This window comes from Heliangelus exortis, chromosome 26 (genome assembly GCF_036169615.1).
Source record: "Heliangelus exortis chromosome 26, bHelExo1.hap1, whole genome shotgun sequence".
In the NCBI taxonomy this organism is placed as follows: domain Eukaryota; kingdom Metazoa; phylum Chordata; class Aves; order Apodiformes; family Trochilidae; genus Heliangelus; species Heliangelus exortis.
In genome coordinates this window covers 2,265,724-2,290,078 of record NC_092447.1, presented here as the reverse complement: position 1 = coordinate 2,290,078, position 24,355 = coordinate 2,265,724, and the positions used below count along the sequence as shown (strand labels likewise).

Sequence of the window (24,355 nt, the reverse complement as noted above, 5' to 3'; positions counted from 1 at the left end):
ACCTAGCAAGTTAGGCCCTTCTTTCCACCTTCAAAAGGATGGAGGGGAGGAAGAACTTGTCTGTGGTTGAGCACAAGACTATGAATCAGAGCATCTGAGTCCATATCCCAGCTCTGAGAGGGAGCAGGTCCCTGGATTACAATATACCTCAATGTCCACAGGCAACTGTCCTATAAAGCATCCACTGATTTCGACTGCAGTTGTGGTGCTCAGCATCTTTGAGAAAGCCAGGTAGTCTGTCTGTGTCTGCCTCACCTGTAAGACAGAGTGAAACACCTCCCTCCCTTCTGGAGGCACGGGGATGCTAAATTCATTAGCAAAGTATCTTCAGACATGTGGGTGGAAAGTACCAAACAAAGTCAGAGTGTTATTAATGGGACTGAAAGAGAGTCAAGCAGTGATTTTTAAATCTTGGATGATGCAGTTTGACCACTTGAATTTTCCTGTCGTGTGTCTGCAGGACACCAGCTGTGAAGGCCTGAGACAACTCACTCTATATCCTAAAAACAACTATTGAAAACCTTACTTAAACTTCAAAAGTTGAAGTTCCTTTGCACAATGGACAGGGCAAGGGACATGAGGTAGATACAAAGGTCCTGAGGGAGAGGAACCCCTTTGGCATCTCTTACAGAGAGCAGGACAGGAACACACAGGACCCTTGGCTTGGTTTTGGAAAGGAGGAATTTTTTAACAGACCCCATCCATCATTACTGGTTTGTGATACACTAACAGACACACTCAACTAGCCAAAAAAAAGTCTACTCAGGTCCTGCTGACTGGGAATCTTAAGGAGCTCAGTTATTTATTGCTGACTGAGCACTGAAAGGGAGAGATTTTGAAAAGTGGCACATGGCAATGTGTGTGACCTGGTGTGCAAATGCAAGTGCTGAGCTCATGTGCACATCAAACAGGAGGCCACTCCAACTGCATATTTATTTCCATATTTTGTTGTGCTCCTGTTATTTTGTCCCTTGCTGATATCTCCCAGCCAAGCAATACATCTCAAAGCTACCTCCTTTTCCCAGGTAAATCCATCCCAAGATCCTATTTCCAGGAGATCTGTTAGACAGAGATACATCCCTACGATATCCCCTGATTGGTGTAAAACAAAGAACAAATGGGAAAATCCAAGCTGTGCTGAGCTCTGGGCTGCTCACACCTGCCAGTGCCTGTTTGTCTGTCTCAAATCTTGTCGAGTCTCATGGCAGGATCACCTTGGCATTGATACAAATATCAAACCTGACATTCTTATTAAACAAATGACAGCCTGTCTGCCAGGGCTGGCTTTTTCCTAGGAATGCAACTGCATGACATATTTAGAAACAGAGCAGATCCTGCAAAGCCTTTCCTGCACTGGTAGCACATCCTTTTCCAGCTTCATTTCAAGAGAGGAATCTTCTCTACCAGCACTGGACTCTTGAGAGCATGAAAGGGCTTGGAGATGACCTCTCATTCCCTCCTTTGGGAATCTGAGGAAGGTCTGAGCCTTTATTCCTCCCTGGCACTCTGAGACTGCTGCAAGGACCAACAGATGACACTGTCCTACACATTTTCCCTGATGGAAAAAAAATAAATCAGTGCTACAGCACTGGTGTGTTTCCTCCTCCAGCTGTGGAGGGCTGGAACACTCAGCCCCTGCACACAAGCCCTGGGTTGCCTCCCCAAACCATCAGCCTGAGCTCCATCTGTGTATTCCAGGAGGCAAGATTATCTCAGGGATGATGCCAGACCCGGGATGGATTACCTGGCTCTCCAGAAGAGCTCTCTTCAGAGCCACCTACAAACCCAAACAAGGGCAGTGTTTCTGACTGCTGTGTATTCCATCAGGGAAATAAACCAAACAAGGGCTGGGAAGAGGAGCAGCACATTACAGGGAGGAAAAGTTCTGATTTCAACACTTTCAGTCCCACTTTTTTCCTGATCCCACTCGCTGCCCTTTTGTGCCAAGACTCTGCAGCCACGTTTGCAGAGTTACTCAGTTCTGTCCCTGAAATGCTCTGGACACAATCCCAAACCATCAAAAAGCAGATGTCCCTATTCATGTTGCCAGCACTGAAGGTGAAAGTTTATTACTATCTCTTTGCATTTCCCTTGATATAAACAGGAAACAATCAGCATCAGACTCACTAAATGAAAAGCCAAACCAGATAGGCAAGGCAGAAGATGCTTCTTTTTCCATACACACCCTTTTCCCTCTCATTCACATACAAATTACTGCTGAATCCAGGTGGGAGGAGAGTTTAAGAGGAGAGGGGGGGGAGAAGAAAGGGGGAGAAATGTTTGCCAAATAGGTTGAGGGATCAGAAGGCAGCTTTCTCATAAAGCAGAGGGCTGACCCACAAACTGCTAGAAAACCTCAAACTCCACAAGAGTTTCCCTCCTCCCCGTTTTCAGGGTGAAAGCAGCCACAGCAGGGAATTGGTAGGCAAGGAAGGGGTCTAACCAGGTCACTCCACCCTTCTCTTCCCGCCTGGAGCAGAACATGGGAGGGAAACAGAACTGAAATGTAGGCCATCTACAAAGACGGGGGGAGAGGTTTAAATGATGTGAGATTTATGATCTTCAAAGAGATTAGCATCCAGCACTCCAAATAAAGTTAAAGAGAGCTCAGCAGCTCTTGCATTTGGTTTGGAGTTGGGTTTCAAGCCATACTCCTCTGGCTTCGGTTTGAAAACTTGAATTGCAAGGTAACAAAAAGAAAAAAAGAAAGAAAGAAAGAAGAAAAAAAAAAGCCACCCAAAGCCAACCTCAAACCCCAAACCAAAATTAAAAAACCCACCAACCTCCACCCCTAATGAAGCAGCTCAACACCTGATTTTTTTCATATAAAAACACTTTGATATTACCATATCTCCCTTCTTCCTTTTTCTAGTCCTTTGAAATCTATTTGCTGAATTGAAGATGAATTCACCAATAGCTGAGGTCAACCCAAAATGTGAGTGTATAACCTGTGTGCATCTGGGCTCATTCTTATTTAAAATAACAAAAATAACTACACTGGCTCAAGTCTACATGGCCTGGAGAGGGCCAAGAGAGGGAGACAAAGAGCCACCTGCACAGAGCTGTGTCCATCCCATGGACTGCCACAACCCTCTCCCTGGGGGGAAGTGGGGAGGAATTGCACCAAATTTAAGAAAGAAATATCAACATTTTATCAAAATATCGTTTTAAAGGCTGGTAAGCCCCCAGTCTGGTTTGTCCCTGTTAGACAAACAGATGTGTTGGCACAAACCAAACAGATTTTTTCCACCTTTTGGGGGGAAGGAGTGAATGCTGCAAAAAAGCTGTCATAAAACCAAAGTCTCTTTTTTAAAAGGAGAACAAGAAGAACCCGGGGCCCAAATCCTACTGACTGCCAGGCTGTCTGTCCCTGTGACTTCACTAACATCCATTTTGTGGCATGCAGAGGATTAGGATGTTGAAGAGAATGGATCAAACCATCAGCTGGTTGAAGCCAGCCCTGCTTCACCACACTCAATATTAAGTTTCCTCAATTAACCTCAGCCCAGCTTCCAGTTCTAACATCTCTGTGGAGTTGCCATAGGAAAAGTATGCAACACTTGCACTTTCACAGCTTATTTCTATCTTGAGGGAATTTTCTTTTATCACTAGCAGATTGGATTCTTCTCTTGGCTGGTAGAAAGCCTCTGCTTTGGGCTCTGCAATCCACAGAGCTGGAGACACAAGGCTTTTTCTTTTCAGCTGGGTATTCCAAAAAACCTGGGAAATGGCTGAAAGTGTTAAGACACCTTTGATAGGAAGTTAAAACCCACCCAGAACCAGGGCAGCCAAACCAACCAACTATCTGCCAGACAAGAGCCACCAAGGCAACCTTGAAGGCCACAAAAGTCACAGTAAGAAGCTTCAGCTGCCCAGCTGCTGCTAGCAGGGAGCTTTACAAGTGATCACAACCCTTGAAGTCAGGGACTGTACAACTGCTGTGCTGTAAGGAGAGACAATATCTGCTTCAGGTGTTCCTGACATCCTGCAGAGTCACAGCTCCTTCTTGTGCCAGGCTCTAGCTCCCTGGGAGCAGGGCTTAGCTCTCTAGAATTTCTCTTCTCCTTTCCAAGGTCCAAGCCCAGCTGCCCTGATGGCCACAGCCATCCTCAATGCTGGACGAAGAGAGCATTTTCTCACTTTGCTGTGCAGATTCAAGATCTGGACTCTCTGCAGGGCTGTCACCTTCCTCCCCTTGCAGTTCTGATGGAAGATTCAGGGATTTCTTAGACCCACATAGGAAAACCTCCAGGAATTCTATCAGACAGGCATTGCTTTAGGTGCCTGAAGCAGGAGGATAACAGCAAACCCAAAGACATTGGTCCTCTGACATTCATTTGCAATTATCTTTTATCTGCTGTCCCTTTCCCCATTGTCTTGTCAAGAGGTATCATCCATTGCAGGAAGGTCTGGGCTTGACCTACACCCTCCAAGAGACCTCAAACCATGTCAATTATGGAGGGAGGGATTTGCACATTTGTTGATGTAACAAAGGTCCCTCTTGGTTTCTAAGTGACAGTGGAAAAAAATTGAAAAGCCAGAAAAAGCCTCAAGCAAATGGTGATTTAGAGAAATTCCATAATTAACTGAACTTCCACAAAACAGGAAGGCCTGGAAACCAGGAGTTTAATCTGGCATTCTATCCCACAAATGGGATTGGGAAGATCTTATGTGGTCTCTTTAATGGTAGTTTCTGACCCAACAGTTTTATCTCTTAGCAATAGCTGCCTGGGACTCAGCAAGATGAGCAATTAAAAAACAGTAAATCAAGAAAGCAGGAGAATACCTGGTAACCCAGGGAGCTTCTTACCTGCCTGTTAAAGTCCAGCCCATTCTGTTCATTCCCTACAATGAAACAAACAGAAAAAGATCTCAGTATTAATGACAGTTATTGTATATATTAACTTTCCAGAACTCAGAATAAACACAACCAAAGACACACTGCTGGCCCAGCTTACTGCAAAAGCAAGGAAAGAGTGAGGAAGGTGGAGCTGATGTGAATGCAGCAATGGAAATGTGAAGGTGCTTTTGCAATGCTGGGTGGTATCAAGTGTAACAGAAGTGCTTCTGCCTGGGAGATAGCTGAGCACACAGCAAAGGTGGGGAAAAGCTCACTGACTGCAAGGGAGATTCCAGCAGAGGTCAGCTGAAGGATGCTACAAATCCACAGGGAAATCCAAGGCCCATCAACCAAGAGGTAACTGTGGGAGAGGCCAGCAAACAGGTGGCCAAGGCTGTTAACCAAGGATCTTCAGGAACCTATGTGGCACTGAGTAATCACGGGATATCCAAAGGAACAGAGGGTGCCGTGGGGTTGTGCTCGAGAGGCGTCTCCTTGATTCCAAAAGAGATTGGCAGGCACAGGGGGAAAATCAGACAGGTTTCAGCCTGAAGGTACTGCACAGGCCCTCACTCATTCCCCTTTGATGATAAACATTCCCCTCCCCACCCCCCCTCCTCCATCACACCTGCCAAATTCATCAAGAACATCACAGAGGAAAGGTTGTACTCTCCACAGATATGAATGCTTTAAGGGATTCCACGAAGCTTCTTCAGTTGCAAAGGCAACCCCAAGAAACCCCTTCCCTTTGCAATCCATTCCCTAAGTCCCTGCCAGTCCAACTGAGTCTGTGATAGTCTTAAAACCGTTCACATCCCCCTGGCACAAGCCCCCAGGGCTGCCTCCTCTGGTTTTTTTGCAGGATAACGTTCCCCATAAAGCACAGCCCTGTGATCTGATCAAGCTTCAACACATCATTTTTTAATTTATTTTTTTTCCATAGTTCACGCCTCTCTTTTAAAAAGTTGGAAAGCTGTTAGGAGAGGCTGTGCAGGTAGGAGTGCAAGTCCAATTCTCCTGTTGACTTGCTTGCTGCAGCTGAACAAGCCTCTGTTCTAGCCTAACATGCATTCTTCCCCTTAGCACCATGCACAGAATATTCTCAGGTGAATCAGCATGGTCCTTGGAGATCTTCAGAGGGAGCACGCTTGCTACAATTATTCATAGATGGCAAAATATTTTAGAATCAGTGATAACAATTTCATGGCAACCCCGACTGCTGCTATCTAGAAACAGCTCTGGAGATTTAATCTGCAGCACGTTAACAGAACTGACTGTGGAAACTGAGCTGCTTTTGTCAGCCTGAGCTTTAGGTCTTCCCTAGCAAGCAATCCCAGAGCCCAATTTCACAGCAGAACAAGCTGCTGCCCTCTGCTCTGACATCTCTGTTTTTTCACCTTCTGCATCCCAGGTCAGATCCAGCTCTGGACTTTTCCCCCCTCTCAGAGCTCCCAAAGCTTCCTCTCTTCCCAACAGCAGATGCCTTCATCTTCCCCCATGTAATCCCTGACCCTGCTCCAACCTCCAGGTTCCTTCCCTGCTCCAACCCATCTGCTCCCTGACCACCTCACTCCAGCTGCTCCTGCTCAAGGAATTTGGTTCATTCATTGTGTTCCAGCTCTGTGCCCTGAGAGCCAACAACAACTGCAGCTCCAGCAACAACTGCAGCTCCAACAACAACTGCAGCTCCAAGGCTGGGAATGCTGATAGTGTTAATAGCAGATCACAATCAGCATCCACACACCTGAGCAGGACCACGGGAGGATCTTCAAGGCCTGCAGTTTCTACCTTTGAAACCCACGGGGATGGGGGGGGGTTGGATGCAATCTAGAGGCAGTAGCTAAAGGGGAGAAAGGCAAGGAGGAGAGGAGGAGGAAATAAAGCTCCCAGTTGCTAAAATAGAACAGGAAGGAAAAGGTAATCCTCTCTGGGGTTTTTTGGACGCGAGAGACTCGCTCACGTTCAGATGCAGGGTGTAGATGAAGCAAGATTCAAAGACCTTGAGGGAAATCCCTGGGTCCCAGTGATGCTGGCTCTGAGTCACTCCCCGTACACCCCAAAACTTTGAACTTGAGAACAGGAACTGAGTTTCACTCCACACGCCAGGCCCGACTTCTCCCTCCTCTTCCAAGATTCCCATCTCTCCCTTTTTCCACCCTGAACAAGCACGTGCAGCTGACAAACTTCTGCTTTTCTTTTTCCCTTTCTGCCCTCCAAGGTCAGACACAGCTTTACCTGAGTGCTGCCCTCTGCTCCTTTCCACGGCCCTGCCACAGAGCACCAGGGGTGTTCAGCAACACCTCAGCCAGGTATTTTGTGACAGTGGAGCATCCAAATATGTATGGAGATTGACATTAACTCACTCCTAGCTTGGGTGTCTAAGTCTGAGATAACTGCCCCGGGCTGTCTTGGTAGACAGGAGGAGAAATAGGCACCTCCAGAGGCCGTTCATCTGACCTATCTCAGACGCCTATCTTAAGTTGAGATTAATGGCCCTCTGGAGATGAGTATTTCTCTTTATTGACTACAAAGGAACCCAGGGGCAACTTCTTCAGACTTAGATGTCCAATAGTGAGATATTTAAAACTGGGCGAGGTGATTTCTGCTCCCAGTGGTTATGTAAATGGGAGCTGGATACACAAATCTCGGCAGCTTCTCAGCAGGACGGGTGACTGTTTGTGCAGAGATTTATTTGCAAACAAATCTTATCTTTTTCTGTTTCTGGAGAAGTTTGTGTCCAAGCAAAATTAAAATCATTCCAGCTGCAAGCCAAGGTTTGGGTGTGATAGAGGTAACAACTCTCCACTTCCAGTTACACTTCCTAAAAATATTTTGAAAATAGACTCTGCTTCCTTCCAATTTCTATCAACATCAGGCCTCACACTGAAGTTGCAATTTCTCTCCTTAAAGGAGCAGGCTGTTCAGACAATGAGGATCTGCACTTCAGATTTAATCTTTTCTAGCTCCAGGAGATAAAAAGAAAGAAAAGCCTAAGTGGCAGCAGATTCTCAGCTGCTGCAAACTTCCAGAACTCCACCGATTTCAATGGACCTTCACAACAGCCAACTTCCCTCTTGCTAGACCAGCCAGACACAAGGGGATCCAAAGGCTCCAGCATCTGCTGGATGCAGCCCTCCCCTCCTTAAATTCCATCCATCGGGGGCAGCCCTGGGTTTTAAATGGGGAAAGATTGCTTTGAATCCCTAGCAGCAGGGTTCCCCACCGAGCAACCTTTTATTCCCCTTTGTATGGGTGTTCCGGACAGGGGGAGAAAAAAAAAAAAAAATACAGTGATAAGCTGAGCCGGCTCCTCGCAGCACGGCAGCCGAGGACCTTGCTGCTCTCCTTGGTTCACCTGGCAGCTGTTTTGCATAGCACTGGCATCAGATCTGGTGCGAGTTTGCCTGGGGAGGTTTCTCTGGGGATGGGAGCAGCAGAACAGTTCCGGGCAGCTTCCCCCCCACCCGCTGCTCCTCACCCCCACCCCTCCGGAAAGCAGAGTTTGTGCCTGAAAACCAAAGGCTCGATCAGAACTGACACGGTTCCCACTGGAAGCCACCGAGCCAGTCCAGCACTTGAGGATAAAAGTACCGTAATGGGAGAAAAAAAAAAAAAAAAAAAATTAAAAAAAAATCAAGATTGCAGTGTGCCTTCATCTTTGCAAAGCAAACACATGCAGCAGCATGCAGATGTCACCTACGGGCTGTGACAGCTGCCCGTGGCTTTTCACCCAACAACAAACACAGAGCTAACCTTCTTCCCCTTATTCCTTATTCCCCTTCCCACCCAGCTACCACACTTAATTCACCTGGCAGTTTGATCTCAGAAGGGACAGGGAATCGGGAGGTGATTTCAATCTCCAACAGGTGTTGGGGAATTCCCACAGGGAATCAGTTTTTCTGCAGCGTGCATTTGGGAGGGAAATCCAGAACAGCTGAATGGTGATGGAGGAACAGTGCCAGGCAGACACCAGGCAGGGGATGCAGCTGCCTGGGCTTAGATGTCTAACTTTTAGGTGTCTAATTCTGAGCCAATTGCTCTAGGCTCCCTTTACAGCCCTGGAGAAGAAGCAGGAGCTCCCAGAGGGCAATTCATCTCACCCCTGAGATAGAGGGCAGGGAGATAAATCACCTTTTGGAGATACCCATTCTCATCATCCACCTTACAAAGAGCCCGTGGTGTGCAGGTCAGACTTCAGCCTCAAAATATTGAATATCTAAAATTAATCTCACCTATCCTGAAGAATTTAGCACTCCAGTTAAAAAAAAGCACAACAGGATCAGAGATTGATAAAGCAGACAAGATGCAGAGCTTTTCAATGTGTATTTACTGCAAGCTGAGAAATCAGCATGTTCACATTAACTGAGACAAGAATCAAATCTCTCACCTCAGACAGCATGTGAAGTTAAAATATTACCTAAGAACAGGTAGAGTGGCAGCAATTACAACTACAAATAATACTTGACCCACATGCTATAAATGAAGCAAAATGCTCACCTGCACTGAGAGGGATGTGGTTCTATTAAGCAAGATGTTCAGCATCAAATTCACTCCTCAGAATTTCAATTCAATTTGGAAACTCAAGCAAATACTAAGTAGCAGCCCTCTCATTACTGTTGCCAGCATTCAGACCAGCAGGAAGAGGCCTGGGTGGCAGCAGTTTGCTTAAATCACTTCTCTCCACTTCAGTGATTCTCCCAAATTCCTTCCAGCTGTGTCCAGGGGCACCTGGAAGCTTACAGGCCCTGCTGGGGGGTTTGCTACTGCCAAGGCTTACCTTACAGAGAGGTTTTTAAAGGGAGCAAGGGAAGGTGTGAGCAGTTTTCTAGGTAGGACTGCAACTTCCATGGCAACTGTTTGCTCTAAAGACACAAACAGAGCAAACCATGGGAGCATCTCCATGGGAAAGCTGAGGCAGGTTGGGAAGAAAAGTGAATCTGTGCTGACTTAAGTCAGGTGGTTACAGACTCCAGGGGAAGCTTTCACTGAAGACTCAAGTGTTTCATTTGGGTGGAAACCTGTGGGTTATGAAAACATCTTCCCTTTGTCAGCAATGCCTCCAAGAAATCTCATCTTCCAGTCCCACTGCAGCCCTGGGTGCAATGTACCCTTCGTGTGGGGCAGGGGGAGAAAGCAGGACAACAAGTGTGGGAGACTCGGGCAGTTTCCAGAAGGAAACCTGAGGGCAGCAGTTGTTCCCACGGAAAACATTTCACCTGCAGGTGCTGGGAGAGGGCAAGTCTCTTCTCTTAGACCAGAGGCAAGAGAGAGATCAGACCAGCTCTTCCTTTGCCCCTCTAATTCAAGTCAAACCAGCCTTTTGTTCCCCTTTCCCCTCCCCATCCTTTTTTATCCTCTTCCATAATGGGATGTTTAAGAAAAAAAAATAAAATAACCCAACCTCAAACCCTAATCACCTTCATTTGAATTTCAAATATCCCCCTCCTGGCCTCCCCCACGCCCCAACTGACTCGGAGCTGGGAATATGGAAATTTCTCCTGCTTGCCTTAAATGTGGCTGTGCTATGAAAATCATCAGCCTTATGCAAATCCTGAGCAGGCCCAATTGCCATAGTAACCAGCTGTTTCCAGCCCAACTGCTGCTGCTTTTATTTATTTGGGACTTGTCCTGGGGCTGTTCATAGCTGCAGGGGGAAGAGACAAGAGAAATCCTGGAGGCTTTGAGGAAAGTTTCACGAGGGAGAGCTTGCCTTGGAGAGCAAAGGCTCAGTGTGGGGCCAGGGAAGGCCAAGTTTCCTCAAAAGACTCTGGCAACCGTTTTCCAGACTGATCTGAAGAGGTAACAACAGAAGGCAAAAGTAAAAAAAAAAAAAAAAAAAAAAAAAAAAAAAAATAGCCTGTGCATTCCTTGGCTTGCCTGCTGAATGTAACAAGAAATGTCCCAAGAATCACTGCCTGAGCACCCTCCATCTTACACCAGCCCTTGCTCTGACATCCCTTGCTTGTGAACAGTTCCTTTTGCCCAAGCTAAAAGCTGGCACAGAGGTTGGAGCCTCCATAGAGCCATCATTGGGTTAAAAGAGAGCAGGAGACCCTCCCCAGATGGTTGGAACACAAGAAACAACAGCCCTTCCCAACAGGACCCAGCAGAGCTCAGGGCTCTGTTCTGCTGAGAGCTGAACCCATCCCTCAGGAGAGCAGCACCTGCACCAAAGAGCTCACACCCTGGGAAAAAGGTGGGAAAAGAGATCAGGAGCCTCACTTTGGGGCTGAGGAACAGAGAGACACTTAACTGAGATTGTACAGGGGCACCCTGAGACAAGATCTCTGTTTCTCCCTATGGATTTAATGCCTTGCAGAAGCCAGAGGACTGGGGGGATCCTCTGCTTTTGTGGGAAATTTCAGTTTCAGAGCTGCCCTTGCTTTCTTGTCCCCACTACCAGGGAACCTGAGGTGTATTGCAGCAAAGGAAGGTGCCTCATGCTTGCATCCTTCCACAGGCACAAGCTGGCTGAAGCTGAGGGTACAGAGGGAGAAGAATGACCTTTGAAAGAGTATCCCCTCAAAAAGAGAGTTTTGGCAAGACCATCAGAGCAGATGCATCATATCTCCTTGACATATTCATTTCCTTGGGGTTTAAAGAAGTTCTTCCCCGTGAGGGTGGTGAGACCCTGGCACAGGATGCCCAGGGAGGTGGTGGAAGCCTCATCCATCCCTGGAAGTTTTTAAGGCCAGGCTGGACGGGGCTCTGAGCAACCCGAGCTGGTGGGAGGTGTCACTGCCCATGGAGGGGGTTTGGACCTGGATGATCTTAAAAGGTCCCTTCCAACCCTGACAATTCCTAAAGGAAAGGGTCTTTCTTATTCTTAGAGAGAAGATATCTGCTTGATTGCTTCCTAAAGCAGCCAGCGAGGTTGTCCAAGCTGTGAGGGTCAGATAACCCTGCCAAGTGCCCACCTTTCTGTCTCCACAATCCCACTCCATGAACCCTCACTCCTCTGCCCCTTTTCCAGAGCCCAGACCCGACCCAGGAGGGTGAAGCTGCCGGGTCAGGCAACCACCCCTGTGTCCCAGGGAGTGATACCAGCTGGTCCTGGGACAGCTGTAGGGCTGTCCCATCCTGCACCCACACATCCACACCCCAGCTCCTCTCCCCGGGTGCTGGGGTGCCCACTGCACACCCCGCCCTGGGCTCCCTGGCCAGTTCCCCGGCTTCCAGGGTGGGGAGGGAAGATGTTCAGAGTGCCTGCAGCTATTCAGTTACCGATGGTTGTGTTTGAAGAGCTTCCCTATCACCCTTTTGTTAAAGCTTTGGCTTCCCCCCCATAGCCTCAACAGATGAAATCAAAGGGAAGTAGCTTTGCTTGGTGTAACCTGTTTTTTGATCGAGGAGATAAACGGGGAACAAGTGTCTGACACAAACAAACAGACAGACAGAGGCAAGTCCCACCTCAGCGTTTTGTTGCATCAGATACAGAGGGCTTAAGATAAACCACAAGAAGGGGGAGATCTCTGCCTCTCGGCTGGAAGACCAGGGGCGACACTCTGCAGTGCCAAGCCCCCACAGTTCCCATTAAAAAAAAAAAAAAAAAAAAATATATATATATATATAATAAAAATCAACCCAGAACTTGCTGGCATGGCTTTCATCAGTTTAAAAAGATGAAAAGAGCTTAGAGCCAAGCATAAAACTCACGCTTGTCATTACCCCCCATGGAGTCAGCAGAGCTGCCTGCCAGCCCAGCACAGCCACCCCATGCCAAGTGTTGGAGAGGGAAGGGTAAAGAGGACCCTAAGGCTGGAGGGGTGACCTGGTGCTCAGACTGGGACTGACCCAGAGAGCTCCTGGGGGATGGGGGAAGGCAATCCCACCCATAGTCCTCATGGGAGAAACTCGTGCCTTGTCCCCAGCACCCCCCCACTGTGATAAAACCCAGCAGAGTTAAAGGAAAGGAAGGTTTGTGTTCCCCAGGATTGGGCAGGATAGGTGATATTCCTGAGGATTTATTTGTTATTAATCAAAGCTTTTCGTAAAGAGCAAAATTTCGCTGCAGCCAGCAGACAGGAGTGTGTGGAATCAAACATGGGTTTTTGGAGAACACCTTACTAAAAATCTCCAAAGTGTTTTTTATTAAATTGTTGTGCATGAAAAACAAGAAGAAGAAGAAAAAAAACAGCTTAACTTTCCTAGCTGCCTATGAAAGATGAACGATTTTGAAAATTTTCTCAAAAAAAAAAAAAAAAAAAGAGGCCCACAATTATTTTAAACACTTATGTCCCAAATTACCCTTTTTTCCCCTCTTAGCCTAGAATTGGCAGAGATATGAAAGGATGAGATTATGCTTCTGCTACTGACACTTCCCATCAGATCTTTAGGCATCAGTTTTAGATCAAGGGCTTGGTTTACAAAAGCATCTTGGCACCCAACTCCCTCTTAGTTTTTGGTTTTTTGTTTCTTTTTTTTTATTCCCCTTGGAGCCAGTCTCCATCTTTTGGTGATGAAAGGCCTTTGTAAATATGCACCTAGAAGGATTTCCATTCTTTGTAATACTGTTAGTTTGGTAGCTGCCCTCTCCTCTGGAGGTAACAAGATTCCCAGGGAGCTGTGTGGATTGGTCCGATTCCTTAGGAAATGGGTCTTCAATTAATGACTCCTTGGAAAACAGATTTTCCCACAAGAAGCTAGTAAACAAAACACTGAACTATTAGGTGCTGCAGTAAATATTCCTCCAACAACATGTATAAGGGCAAATAAAAACTTCCAGGGAAGTTCAGGACAAAAAGAGCTTTGTTGTTTATAAACAGAAAGGTCGGAAAGAGGGAGGTGAGGGGGGGAAAAAAAACAAAACCAAAGTCAAAGATGCTTAAGAGGTTTTAGGTGAAGCAGGAGGGTTGGGGGTTGTTTGACAGCCCCACAGGGATCTCCTAAATCAGAGCAGTGCCTCTCAGCACTCCTAGGGCTGAGCTGCTGATCCCAGGAGATCCTGAAGAGATCAAGCAGTCACGGGAACTGCATTAGGGAAAAAAAAAAAAAAAAATAAAATTTAAACTGGTTCCTTGTATCAGTCCATAGGGAAGTGTCACTCTTTTGCAAATGAAGGAGATTTACTTGTTCTGATTTCCCTGCTTGATTTGAAGGCTCCTAGTGCAGAGCTAATGCTGGTGCAAACATTTTTGTTATTTTAAAGCAAATTGACTTCAGTTCTCTGCTTTCTATTCTCAGTTACCACTAGAAAGAGGTGCTATAGCTGTCTGGGAAGCTTAAACTGAAAAACATTTTATCCAATCAACTCTGGTGTCAGCTTCTCACCTGTTTAACACCAGTGCCTGAAACAGCAGCATCCAGAGTCTCCTACTCCATCTAGTAACAGCCAATACCAAACCCAACCCAAAAGCCTTCCCTAACTTGGATTCAGCTCTGTGTGCAAAGATGCACAAAGCATTTTGGCAAACTCTGCCTCCCAACTTAAAGCCCTGTGACAGCTCGAAGGGTCTTTTGGAAAGAGCTTGGAAAGTTGGGGACATGTTCCTTGCTACATTTAGCATAAAACCAGCTTAGGGTCAGCTGAAAACCCTGAGAAGAAGCTGACCTGACCAAAGTCAAGCAGAGTTCATGGACATGAATAGAAGCAGATTTTATCTCTACCTTAGATTATGTCAAATAACCCAGTGTAACAGCCAAAGAGCACAGAGGGTTTCTAGTCCTAGGTGTAAGGTGTAAATAAAGGGGTAGTTTTTGTCCCATTAGAACACTGCTAGAGTTCTCTGGCTTTACCAACACCTCATTGTTTCCTAAGTTCACTCCAACAACAGAAGTAAAAGAGAAACAGTAAAATAATTCCACGTCAAGTTCTAATCTGCTGTTACACACCTCCCAAAATTTAGGGCTCTTCGTTAGTCAAAGAACAATGATTCTTTTCCATTTTGTCTACCAGTTTTGGTGTTATAAGTTGTTTATTTTTAAAACCTACAGATGAACCTCGTGGTTTCTATTAACCTTCCTTTGTTATGCTTAGTGGGTGCTACAAATATTTCTTATTGCTGTTTATTTGCCTGAGAAGGAAACTGACCAAGGGTCTGGGTGAAATGAATCCCATTCCCAGCCCACTGCAGGCAGCAGCAATGCCATGAAATACACAGCTGATTTTTGGGGTGTTTGTCACACCTTGTGGCAATGCAGGAGTTGGTAGGTAACCTGGCAGAAATAGTGCCAACACCTGCTATCATCTTCAAAGGATCACCCTGTTCTTCAGCTTTCCATATTCAAGGAAAGCTCGGGCTTCCAGCCATGGAGGGGGGAGAGTCTGAGGTGGTGGGAGGAGTGGAGATGAGAAACCCAATAATGCTTCAAGATGAAGAGCAATAAATTTCTGCTGGAACTACCTAGCTGGCTTTGATTATTCCTTAAGTCCCTCCCAGTTTTCTGCATGGCCAAAAAAAGGCTTAGCCCCCAGGAGTTTTGTCTAAGGAGATGTTCCTGACACAAACCCTGTGTAAAATGAAGAGCTGCTTGGGCTACACTGAGCAGACCAAAACTATTTCAGTGGCAAGATGTGAGTGTATTTCCATGCTAAAATCATGAAGGACATTACTGAGCCCCACACACAGAATCACTGCTGTTACAGAAGGATCTTGCATGCTGATCCAACACAATCCTAGCCCAGAGCACATTCTTGATCAACTCCCAGGCTAGTTGGAGGAGCAGAATGTAGCAACAACAGGAGTCAAGCAAAGCACAGACAGAAACTTCCACACACACCCCCTCTTTTTTTCTTTACCTTCCCTTCTCAGGGTGCCTCCCTGCCCCCCCCCTCCATGTCCTGGACCCTCCTTACCGGGTTCCACCTGGTCAGGTTCATGCCTGGTGTCTGTGGAATCTGCAGCATCACCGCTCATCTTGATCTCTGGAAAAGGAGGCACAACTGATTTTAATAACAGGTCACAGTCCCAGGCAACAGGCACATGTGGCTTCCACTAAACAGCACAAATGAATGTGTAATTATAATAAAACCATCAGACTTTCAAATTTCTGATTCCTCAACATACAGGCACTAGAATATTCATCAGCTCCGAGGATGCACTTTCCCTCCTGTTGCTCTTTGCATCCCCCCTCATTCCTTTCCCCCCTCCCAAATCTGCTGCTGTCTTCTCACCTTTTTCATCATTCCTCTCCAGCCCAGAGGATGAGGGGTGGTTTAACCCCCGGGAGCCCTCCCAGTCTCTCCCCAGGACTTTATGCAGACTTCCCAATCCAGCTGGTGGGGCCCTCGGTTAGGGACCATCCTCTACCAAACCTGGAGAGGCAGAGGATCCCTCCCAGCTTCCCTTTCCTTCTCCCACATCCTTTCCTTGTCCCTTGGGATGGTCCAGCCCGGCCCTTGCTCGGTGCTGTGCAAAGCAGAGAGCAAGATGCCCTCAAGGAAGGAGGCAAAGCCCCTCTCCTCCTCTCACTCCCCAGCAAACTCGGGTTGTTTCAATTAATCCGATCCCTATTTGCAAACTATTTACCATGCTCACACCCCTTGCAAACCACGGAGCAGCTGCCGTGCTCCAAAGCACTGCCCCCAACCCAGGGGCAAGAAAAATGCTTTGCAATTAAGGTCCTGGGCATTTCCCCCCCCCCCATCCTTATCACCACCAATACATTTTGTCATTTACCCTTGAAGTGATGACCTCCACCACACCCAGGGCCACGTTCTCCTTCGGGGACAGCTGAAAGAAAAGGTGGGAATGGTCAACTTTACCCCAGACCCCTCATCTCCTGCTTAAAAACTGGCCAAGTACACAGCAGTGAAAGAAGGAAGAATATTCAAATACAGATGGACACCCCCTCATGCTCTTCTACCCTCAGCACGGGAATTTTAACACTTTCCCATCTAGTTGAGGGGAAAAAAAAAATAAAAATATAATCCCATTTTTTTTTTTATGAAGCACCAACTGATTTGCATGTGCTTCTTGCAGCCAATCCTGGCCACAGAAGTCATCTGATTTGCATGGGGGAATAACAACAGTGTGGAAGCTGGGCCAGTGTTTGCTGTGGTTTTGCTGGGGTAGAAAAGGCAGGTGGAAGGCTTCTTAAAGGCATCATGCAAACCTCTTCCTCTTTCCTATATATGCCTTCTATTATTTCCAAATGGCCAAAAGGGTGAGAAGAACCCTATCAGTTTTTATACCTTCTTCCCTTTCCTACTCACACTGAAGCAAGGAGGCCCTCTTTGCTTGCATGTCCAAGGTTTGGGGTTTTTTCCCCCTATTAAAACTTCCATGCTGCAAATAGCCAATTATTTGCTGTTTTTTGCCAAAACTGTTTACCTTTCTTTACTTTCTCTTCAGCAAATCCACCAGGGCAGAAAAAAAGTCACAAGATTTTACATCAGACACGGAGTGCAGAAACATTCATGTACTTCAGAAACTTTCTTTAAAAATATATTAAGGAGTGAGGGGAAAGAGGAAAGAGTTGTGGGATTTTTTTTTTCCCCTTCAAATAAACCTGCTGCAATTAAGAGATGAACATTTAGCAGGGCTTCTAAGCATTTCTACTGCAGGAAGAGTAATTATCATCAGCTATAAACAACTTCTTGTCTTGTAATACTGCCAAGGGACCCTAACTTAGGCAATCTACAAAGCACAAAGTTTTGCCTGCTGCCAAAACGTATTTTTTTTAAAAAAAGCCAAGTTCTCATAAAACAGAGCAAGAAAAAAAAAAAAAACCCAAACTTAAAACACGCAGAAGTTTGGTGCTTGCTCTATTCAAAAAGTCTGCAAATTTGCAAAACAGGAAAAAAAAAAAAAAAAAAAAAAGTGCAGGATTCATTATTCAAGTAATGAATTAACATTTTGGTGAAAGAAAATTATCTAATCCCTGAGACCAAGCAGCCCCTTATGGGCACTGAGTAAAAGAGCAGAAGAGAGGAAGCCACAAAAGCAAAGCAGGAGAAGCTCTCCTCCTTTGGCAGGAGGGAGCCTCATCCCCTCTGCTGTTTATAACAGGGGCTGGGCAGGGAGGAAAGGTGGAATTGCAGTTAGGCTTGATTACATATCACATGCTATCCATCACTTAAATTACCTCCCCCTGGAGTCAGGAGATAACAAGATACCCTGTGATTCTCTCATACATAGAACAGAAGAGCTTTATTTTCACAAATATTCAAATTCTCTTCATAAATTTACATATATTTATTACATTTTTATTACATAAGTGTAATAAAAGTTGATTTTATTTTTTTTTTGGGGGGGGGGTAAAACCAACAAACAACCCAGGAAGATAAAATAGACCTTGATCTGAGTGGTTTGGCCAGCTTTTATACACCTATGGACAGCAGTGAAGAACCAGTTATCCTCCCAGAGGTCCTTGAGAACAAGGAGGAGGAATTACTTTCTAATATGATATAAATGTAACCAAGATAAAGGCAACACCTTTTGATTGACACCCAGGAATCCTACCCTATAAACCAGGATGATGCACCTGGATTTGAAACACTCCCCCTGCCTCCACCCCAACCTGACAAAATCTCTCAAGACAAACCAGGCTATGAGACTTGGAGGCTCCACCATACAGCTTTGCTAGGCTGGCAATATACAGAGAATAAGCAGGCTACTAGGAAAAAAAAAATCTCTGGGAAAAATAATGCAACTTAGGACTGCCTGGCTGCTAACCACAGACCCATTAGGAGCCGCCACTGTGGCATGGGCCATATTAAAAATGTGCTGCTAGACCTCAGTTAGCAAACATACCTGGAGTAGGGGTAGTCTGGTTGGTTCACCCAGACCAAAGAGGCTATACCAGTGCAGGCACTTCTCTGGGGATATATCTGCATCTGTATTTTTGCTGAAACAAACGGTGTCAGCAAATAAAGCTTTCCCAAGCCCTCGTTCCTCAGTGCTGTTCAGACATGGGCACAGGAACAAACCAGCCTGATGGCTTTAAAAGGCAAAAGGAAAGCTGGTGGAGGGTGAAGTCAGCTTGGCTGAGGCCCTTACCTGGACCCTATTGTATTTTTTGCATTTTAGGTGCCCGAGCCCCTCTGGAGACAAAATATCCAGATGTCTGAGGAGGAGGCAGTGGTAGATGCCAGGGAAAGCTCTGCTGCAGGGAAACCCTCTTGGCAGGGAGAAGGATGTGTGGAGCCCCAGCAGCCCACCCTCATCTCCCTCAGCTCCTCAGAGAGGGGAGAAAGAGCTCATCTCTGCCAGCACCTTCCTGCAAGGCTTTGCTGTTTGGGGACCCTGAGACTGGGTCCAGGGTCCTGGTGCCAGGGTGAAACAGCACCAGTGCTGGGCTCTGGCACACGTTTGGATCCAGGCTGGCCTCCTGCCCTGCAAAAAGTCTGCCTTAAACTCACAAGGCAGAAGGGTGGGATGATTTGGTAGAAGGGAAGGTGACCCAGCTCCGTGCAGCTCCCAGCTAAACCCTCCCCCCGGATCTGATGCTTTGACAGAGGGCACGGTATCGATTTGTGGAATCTCCTCATGGAGAAAGAGTCGCCCACAAGCAAGGCAGATGGGTGGGTCAGAGCCTGCAGGGGATGTGTCCCCAAGAGACACCACACACACACACACACACACATCAAGCACACCCAGCACAGGTGCTCAGACCCGTCGGGCTCACGCACCACGAACCTCCCGCAGCCCCTCCTCCTGGCCAGAGCCAGGGGCTGCCCTCCCCGGGGCTGGCACAAGGAGCTCAGTGGGGTGCAGATGGCCATGGAAAGGCTGCTGGTGTCCCAGAGCCATGGGAGGCTGCAGCCCAGCCACAGAGCAGGGGCTATGGCCACATCTGCTGGTCCTCTGCAGGCTGGCACTGTGCTAGGTGATGGCACTGCCACTGCCTTCTGAGCCCTTGCCATCTATGAGCCCTCATGCAGGGGCAGGGATCCCTAGGTCTCTCCCCTACACAGCAGGACCACCAAAAGCCTGAGCTTTGTGGCAGCTTGCCAACAGGTTTGAGAAGGAAATGGGCTTGGGGACAGACTGATGGACATATCCACCCTCTCCTGTCCACACCTGGGGACAACACGACTCAAGTCCTGCTGCACAAAGCACCAGAGACAGGTCACTAGCAGCACACCTGGCCCATATACCCCCAGTGCCCTGCTGCCTGCTCCTGGCACAGAAGGGGCTGTCAGGATCTGGCCTTCACTGTCACCAACACTTTGCTCCTACCCCAGCATCAGCCTCAGCTCCAGCACACCCAAGGACACCATCCTTCCCTTCAAGCATAGAGGCTTGGGCTGAATGCAGAAGATAAACTCTGTTGGTGCAAGTGGGAGCTCAGCACGGCTTTGAGAGCTTTGGCAGACTGCTCTTTTTCCCCAGCTAATCCCAGAGGGGAGATCTCCTCAGAGATGAGAGACTACCCAAGCTGTACCTCTGGGTCAGACCCCCTGGAATGAGCCTCTCTTTCAGCATCCGTGTTCATTCATTCCTCACTCAACCCAGCCTCCTACAGCTCCCCTCTCATTCATTTCTCCCCCCTTTTCCCTCTTTGTCATTAGCTTTTCTCCATCCAACCCACGTCCCATCTCTCTCTCATGCTCACACACACCTCCCTTCACCCTTGCTGCATCTCTCAGTGAATTTATCCCCTCTCACTCCTCGCAGCTTTATCCCAACCACTGGACTCACAGGTCAGGCACTAAATGCCCCTTTTCCAGCTACCCCAGAGACTTCTGTACGCTGCTCCCTGGCCCACATTAGGGCAGCGTGCCCACATTGTGGGCATGGCTTGGCAGCCCCCTAAATCGGATCAGGGCAGCATCCATCCCCGAGCAGGGATGTGCGTGCTCACCCAGGCACCGGCTGCAGTACCAGCACCCTCAGGAGCAAAGAAGAGGGAAAGAGGGAGGAAAGGTCAGAGGAACCACAGCAATCCCATTTCCTGCCCAAGTTCCACGCTTCTCAGCTACGGGGTGAGCTCCAGCCCCGATCCTTCCTCAAGAGCTCTTTACCTGCGTGCACAGACTCCAGGTTCACCATCCTGCTGGTGGAGGGAAATCCGCGGTGCGCCCAGCCTCCTGCCGTCAGCCCCAGGTTGCCAGGGGCTGCCAGTTTGCCCTCCCTCCTCTGCCACCCGCTGCCTCTCAAACCGGGCGTGGGTCCGCTCCCGAAGGGACCTAGAGCTCCATTGCCTGTTGCCATGCAGGGCCAGGTGAGCATGCGGAGCCTCGCCACGCCTCGCCCCACCTCCGGCTCCCTCGGGTGCCCTGACACCCAGCAGCCTGGCGCCCGGCCCATGCAAAAGCACCCATTTGCATATTAGTAACTCGGGAATGGATGAGACCCTGCAGCGCTGCTACCAGGGCGTGGGGTGGGGTGGGAAGGAGGGAGGAAGGAAGGCGGTTTGCCCGCCCTCAGCTGCAGATACACCCCGCAGCACCTGCCCTGCTGGGGGCTGTGCGGGGGGCTCGGCTGTCAGCCCTAGGGATGAGTTGTCCCCCGGTGGATAAAGCTTTTGGCTCTGCCCCTTGGGTGAGTGGGTAAGAAAGGCCCAGGCGCTGAGCCAGGCTGGGCAGAAGCTTCCAGCACCCAGAAGGGAAGGTGTCCAAGCTGCAGGAACAGCCCCTCCAAGTGAGCAGTCCCTTCACTTCATTCCTGGCCTCCCTAATGAACCCCGGGGTCTGCTCAGTGAGCTACAGGAACAGCCTGTGTGGCCGAGTCTTTGCAGCCCCTAGGCCTGCCCTGATCCTGAATGATGCTGTAGGAAACCATGAGCACAAAAAGGGAAGTGAAGAGCAGAAAGGTACCCTGACTGGGATCAGTACATGGGGTTTCATTCCCCTTTCCTCACTTGTGCTCTATTGAGTACATCAGTCCCTCAAGAAGACAAGAAAAGTGGCAGCCAGCCTCTTCATCCTCCTCCATGTTATTTAGAGCTGAAATATTTAACTGGCTTCCAGGGAAGCCAGGGAATAAATCCCCTAATGTTGGCTTCCATGGTAGGAAGCTCCCAGAACCCAGCTCCTCAGCCTATGCTCAGGGCCCAACACTCACCCTGGTGGACCCAGGCACTGCTGTGGACTAACTTGATGACCCTGCCATGGCCTGGGGTAGCAGGAACACTTGCCTTAAGCACCTGAGCTTAAACCCCTCCTTGAAAGCGTTAACACGCTCAATTGGTAGCTGCCAGGTACAAGCTATCACACATTCATCTCTCCCTGGCTATAATTCACGTTCCAGGGCTCTCGGCTTTCCCACATACTGCTCTCCCTCCCTGGAAAGACAGGTTTCTCCGAAGAGATGGGTGGGCGGGTGGGAAGGTTCTCCGAGCCTCACCTCCAACCCAGTCTCACGTTATGGGGCTGCAGTGCAGCTGGCGTGGTCAGAGAGGGCATCCTCAGGAGAGGGCAGGAAAAGGTGGATGTGTCAAACGAAAAATCCTAACGAGGAAAAAGTGGAGGAAAACGGGACGAAAAAGGGAAAGGGGGAAAACGGAGAGGAGGGGGGGAATTCCGGGTCAGACTAAGATTTGCAGGACAGGGTGTGAGGGGAGATTTCTGTGGGCTGCGCTGAGAGCTGCTCCAGGAAGCAGAAAGGTGACACGGGATGGTTTGCACTGCTCCCTTCGAGCCGCTGGAGGGGCTGGATTCCTGCCACGGATCCTGAACCTGTGGCAGAGCCCCAGCCACTCAGGCCGTGATCCTCGGGCTGTTCCTGGGCAGCTGCTGGACAGTTTTTTAGTGTTTTCAGCATGACCCCCACACCTGGCTTTTTTTCATCATGAAGACTGACAAAATCAGATGTCTCCACTGCACCAAATACAGATTTGCTGATGCTTTCCAACCAGCTTGAAGGGTCTCTGGGATATGGAAAGGCTGGGGACCACGGGCAGTCTCCCTCCCCCTACATCATAGCATCTTTTGTATCCCAGTAAGCAGTTTCACTGGACACCGACCTTTCTCTCCTTGCTCCCGAGCCGAGCAGCCTGTCCCGGAGCCCCAGGGAGGCAGATCCTCCCCGGAGGGGATGGCCCCTCCAGCCGGCCGGAATCCCGGGCATCCTCCTGGCGGGGATGCTGTCCCGGCCATAGGCAGGGCCGCAGTGCCCTCTCCTGGCCCTGCAGGAGCTGCCAAATCAACTGGGAAACCTCCAGCCACCAGCTGGTGAGATCTGCTTTTTCTATTATTTAGTGGTCGATGAAACAACAGGGAGAAAAGAATTAATATTGCGGTGCTTTTCTTCCCAAAAGGCTGCGGGAACAAAACCCTTTACCGGGTACCCTTGGTGTCAGTGATGTGCCATGCAGGCAAAGAGACCAGACACCCTCCTCACTGGGCTACTCAAAAACACCTCTGCTCTGCTCAGAGAGAGAATAAAAAAAGAGGGGGAAATCACAGCATCATCACCCCTTTCTGCTGCAGAAATAAGACCACCTTCTCCAGGTGGAGCCAGATTTGCTCTAGCTCTGTCATGAGATGATCCTAGCCAGCAGATATGCTGCTGCCTTTTTTTTTTTTTCTTTTCCCCATATCACTGAATGCTCCATCTGCTCCCATCTTTGCTGTATGGATGTGTTACTCCACCCCTGCTGCCTCTTTTTATTCCCCTCTTGGAGAGAGATAAACTGTGCAGATAGTATTTGATTTATGGACTGTGGGCTTTGGATGAGCCCTGAAAGCATGAACTGCAGAAGGATGTTACAAAATCCCCCACCGATTTTTCCTAGCAGCAAAGATTTAAACCAGAGCTCCGGGCCAACTGCACCTTCCCTCGGTGCCAGGAAGGTCTCTTGTCCCCCCCACCTGCAACAGCTGCTTTTCCAGAGTAGTAGTTCAGGGCATGAAGAAGGGTTTTTCTTCGGAAAGGCAAATGCTCTGCAGTGCAGGTCTCTTGTAGTCAGCTCCTGCAGGGACGGGACGCGGGACTGGGATTTGGGCACGGAGCACACGCACCCCGAGCATCCCCCGGACACCCCGCACCTCCGCGGGGCTGAGCCGTGCTCCGCCAGCACCCACTTGTGGAGGCTGCGAAATCTGCACAACAAGCACTGCCCGCAGGATCCTCCATCCCTTGGGAAGACCTCCTCCCATCCCCAGGAAAAAGCTCCCATCCCCGGGCAGGGTCCCTCCCCCCCATCCCCAGGTGGTACTGGGACAGCCCCCTCGCTTCCCGAACCCCCCAGGGTGTCCCAGAATTGCTGGCAAACCTTTTGGGCAGCTGCTCCAGAAAGTCAGGGTGTCCATGGGGACCCCTTGGAGGCCCTGATAGCCTCAGGGCAGGAGGTAGCATTGGGAAAGCAGAGGCACCAGCTCCCTCCCACGCTTTGGAGAAGGACATGCCCCTGTTGCTTGCCTCCCCTCAAAGCCAGCTCCGCCAGAGCATGCAGAAATCCAGAAATTACTATGGAGTTCCATGTAGGCTGCCCATAGTTATTTAGAGTACATGTCCTTCACTTATCTGCTGCTCCCAGAGCTCCCACAACACAGCAGTGGCCTTGTCGCTCACAGAAGCTCAAAACACCCTCCAGCCTGCACTGCTGCTCACAGGTCCAGCTTATAAAAGGCTCCTCCACTACCCCACAGAACTTGAGGGATGGTTTGGTGCTGCTGTGCACCATGCT

At 48.7% G+C, this 24,355-nt stretch overlaps 1 protein-coding gene across 2 annotated transcripts in view; it reads right to left on the bottom strand.

The window, feature by feature from the left end:
* POU2F3 (POU class 2 homeobox 3) overlaps positions 1-21,033 on the bottom strand; it is a 41,438-nt gene extending 20,405 nt beyond the window's left edge. The window contains exons 1-4 of one of the 2 annotated variants that reach the window (XM_071768886.1): positions 20,748-21,033; positions 16,459-16,512; positions 15,636-15,704; positions 4,811-4,845 (exon numbers count right to left, since the gene is read on the bottom strand). In XM_071768886.1, coding sequence (XP_071624987.1) covers positions 4,811-4,845; positions 15,636-15,704; positions 16,459-16,512; positions 20,748-21,033 — 444 coding nt within the window. The remainder of the gene's footprint in view (positions 1-4,810; positions 4,846-15,635; positions 15,705-16,458; positions 16,513-20,747) is intronic. The other variant, XM_071768887.1, reaches the window with a different exon arrangement.
* Between the last annotated feature and the right edge of the window lie 3,322 nt (positions 21,034-24,355).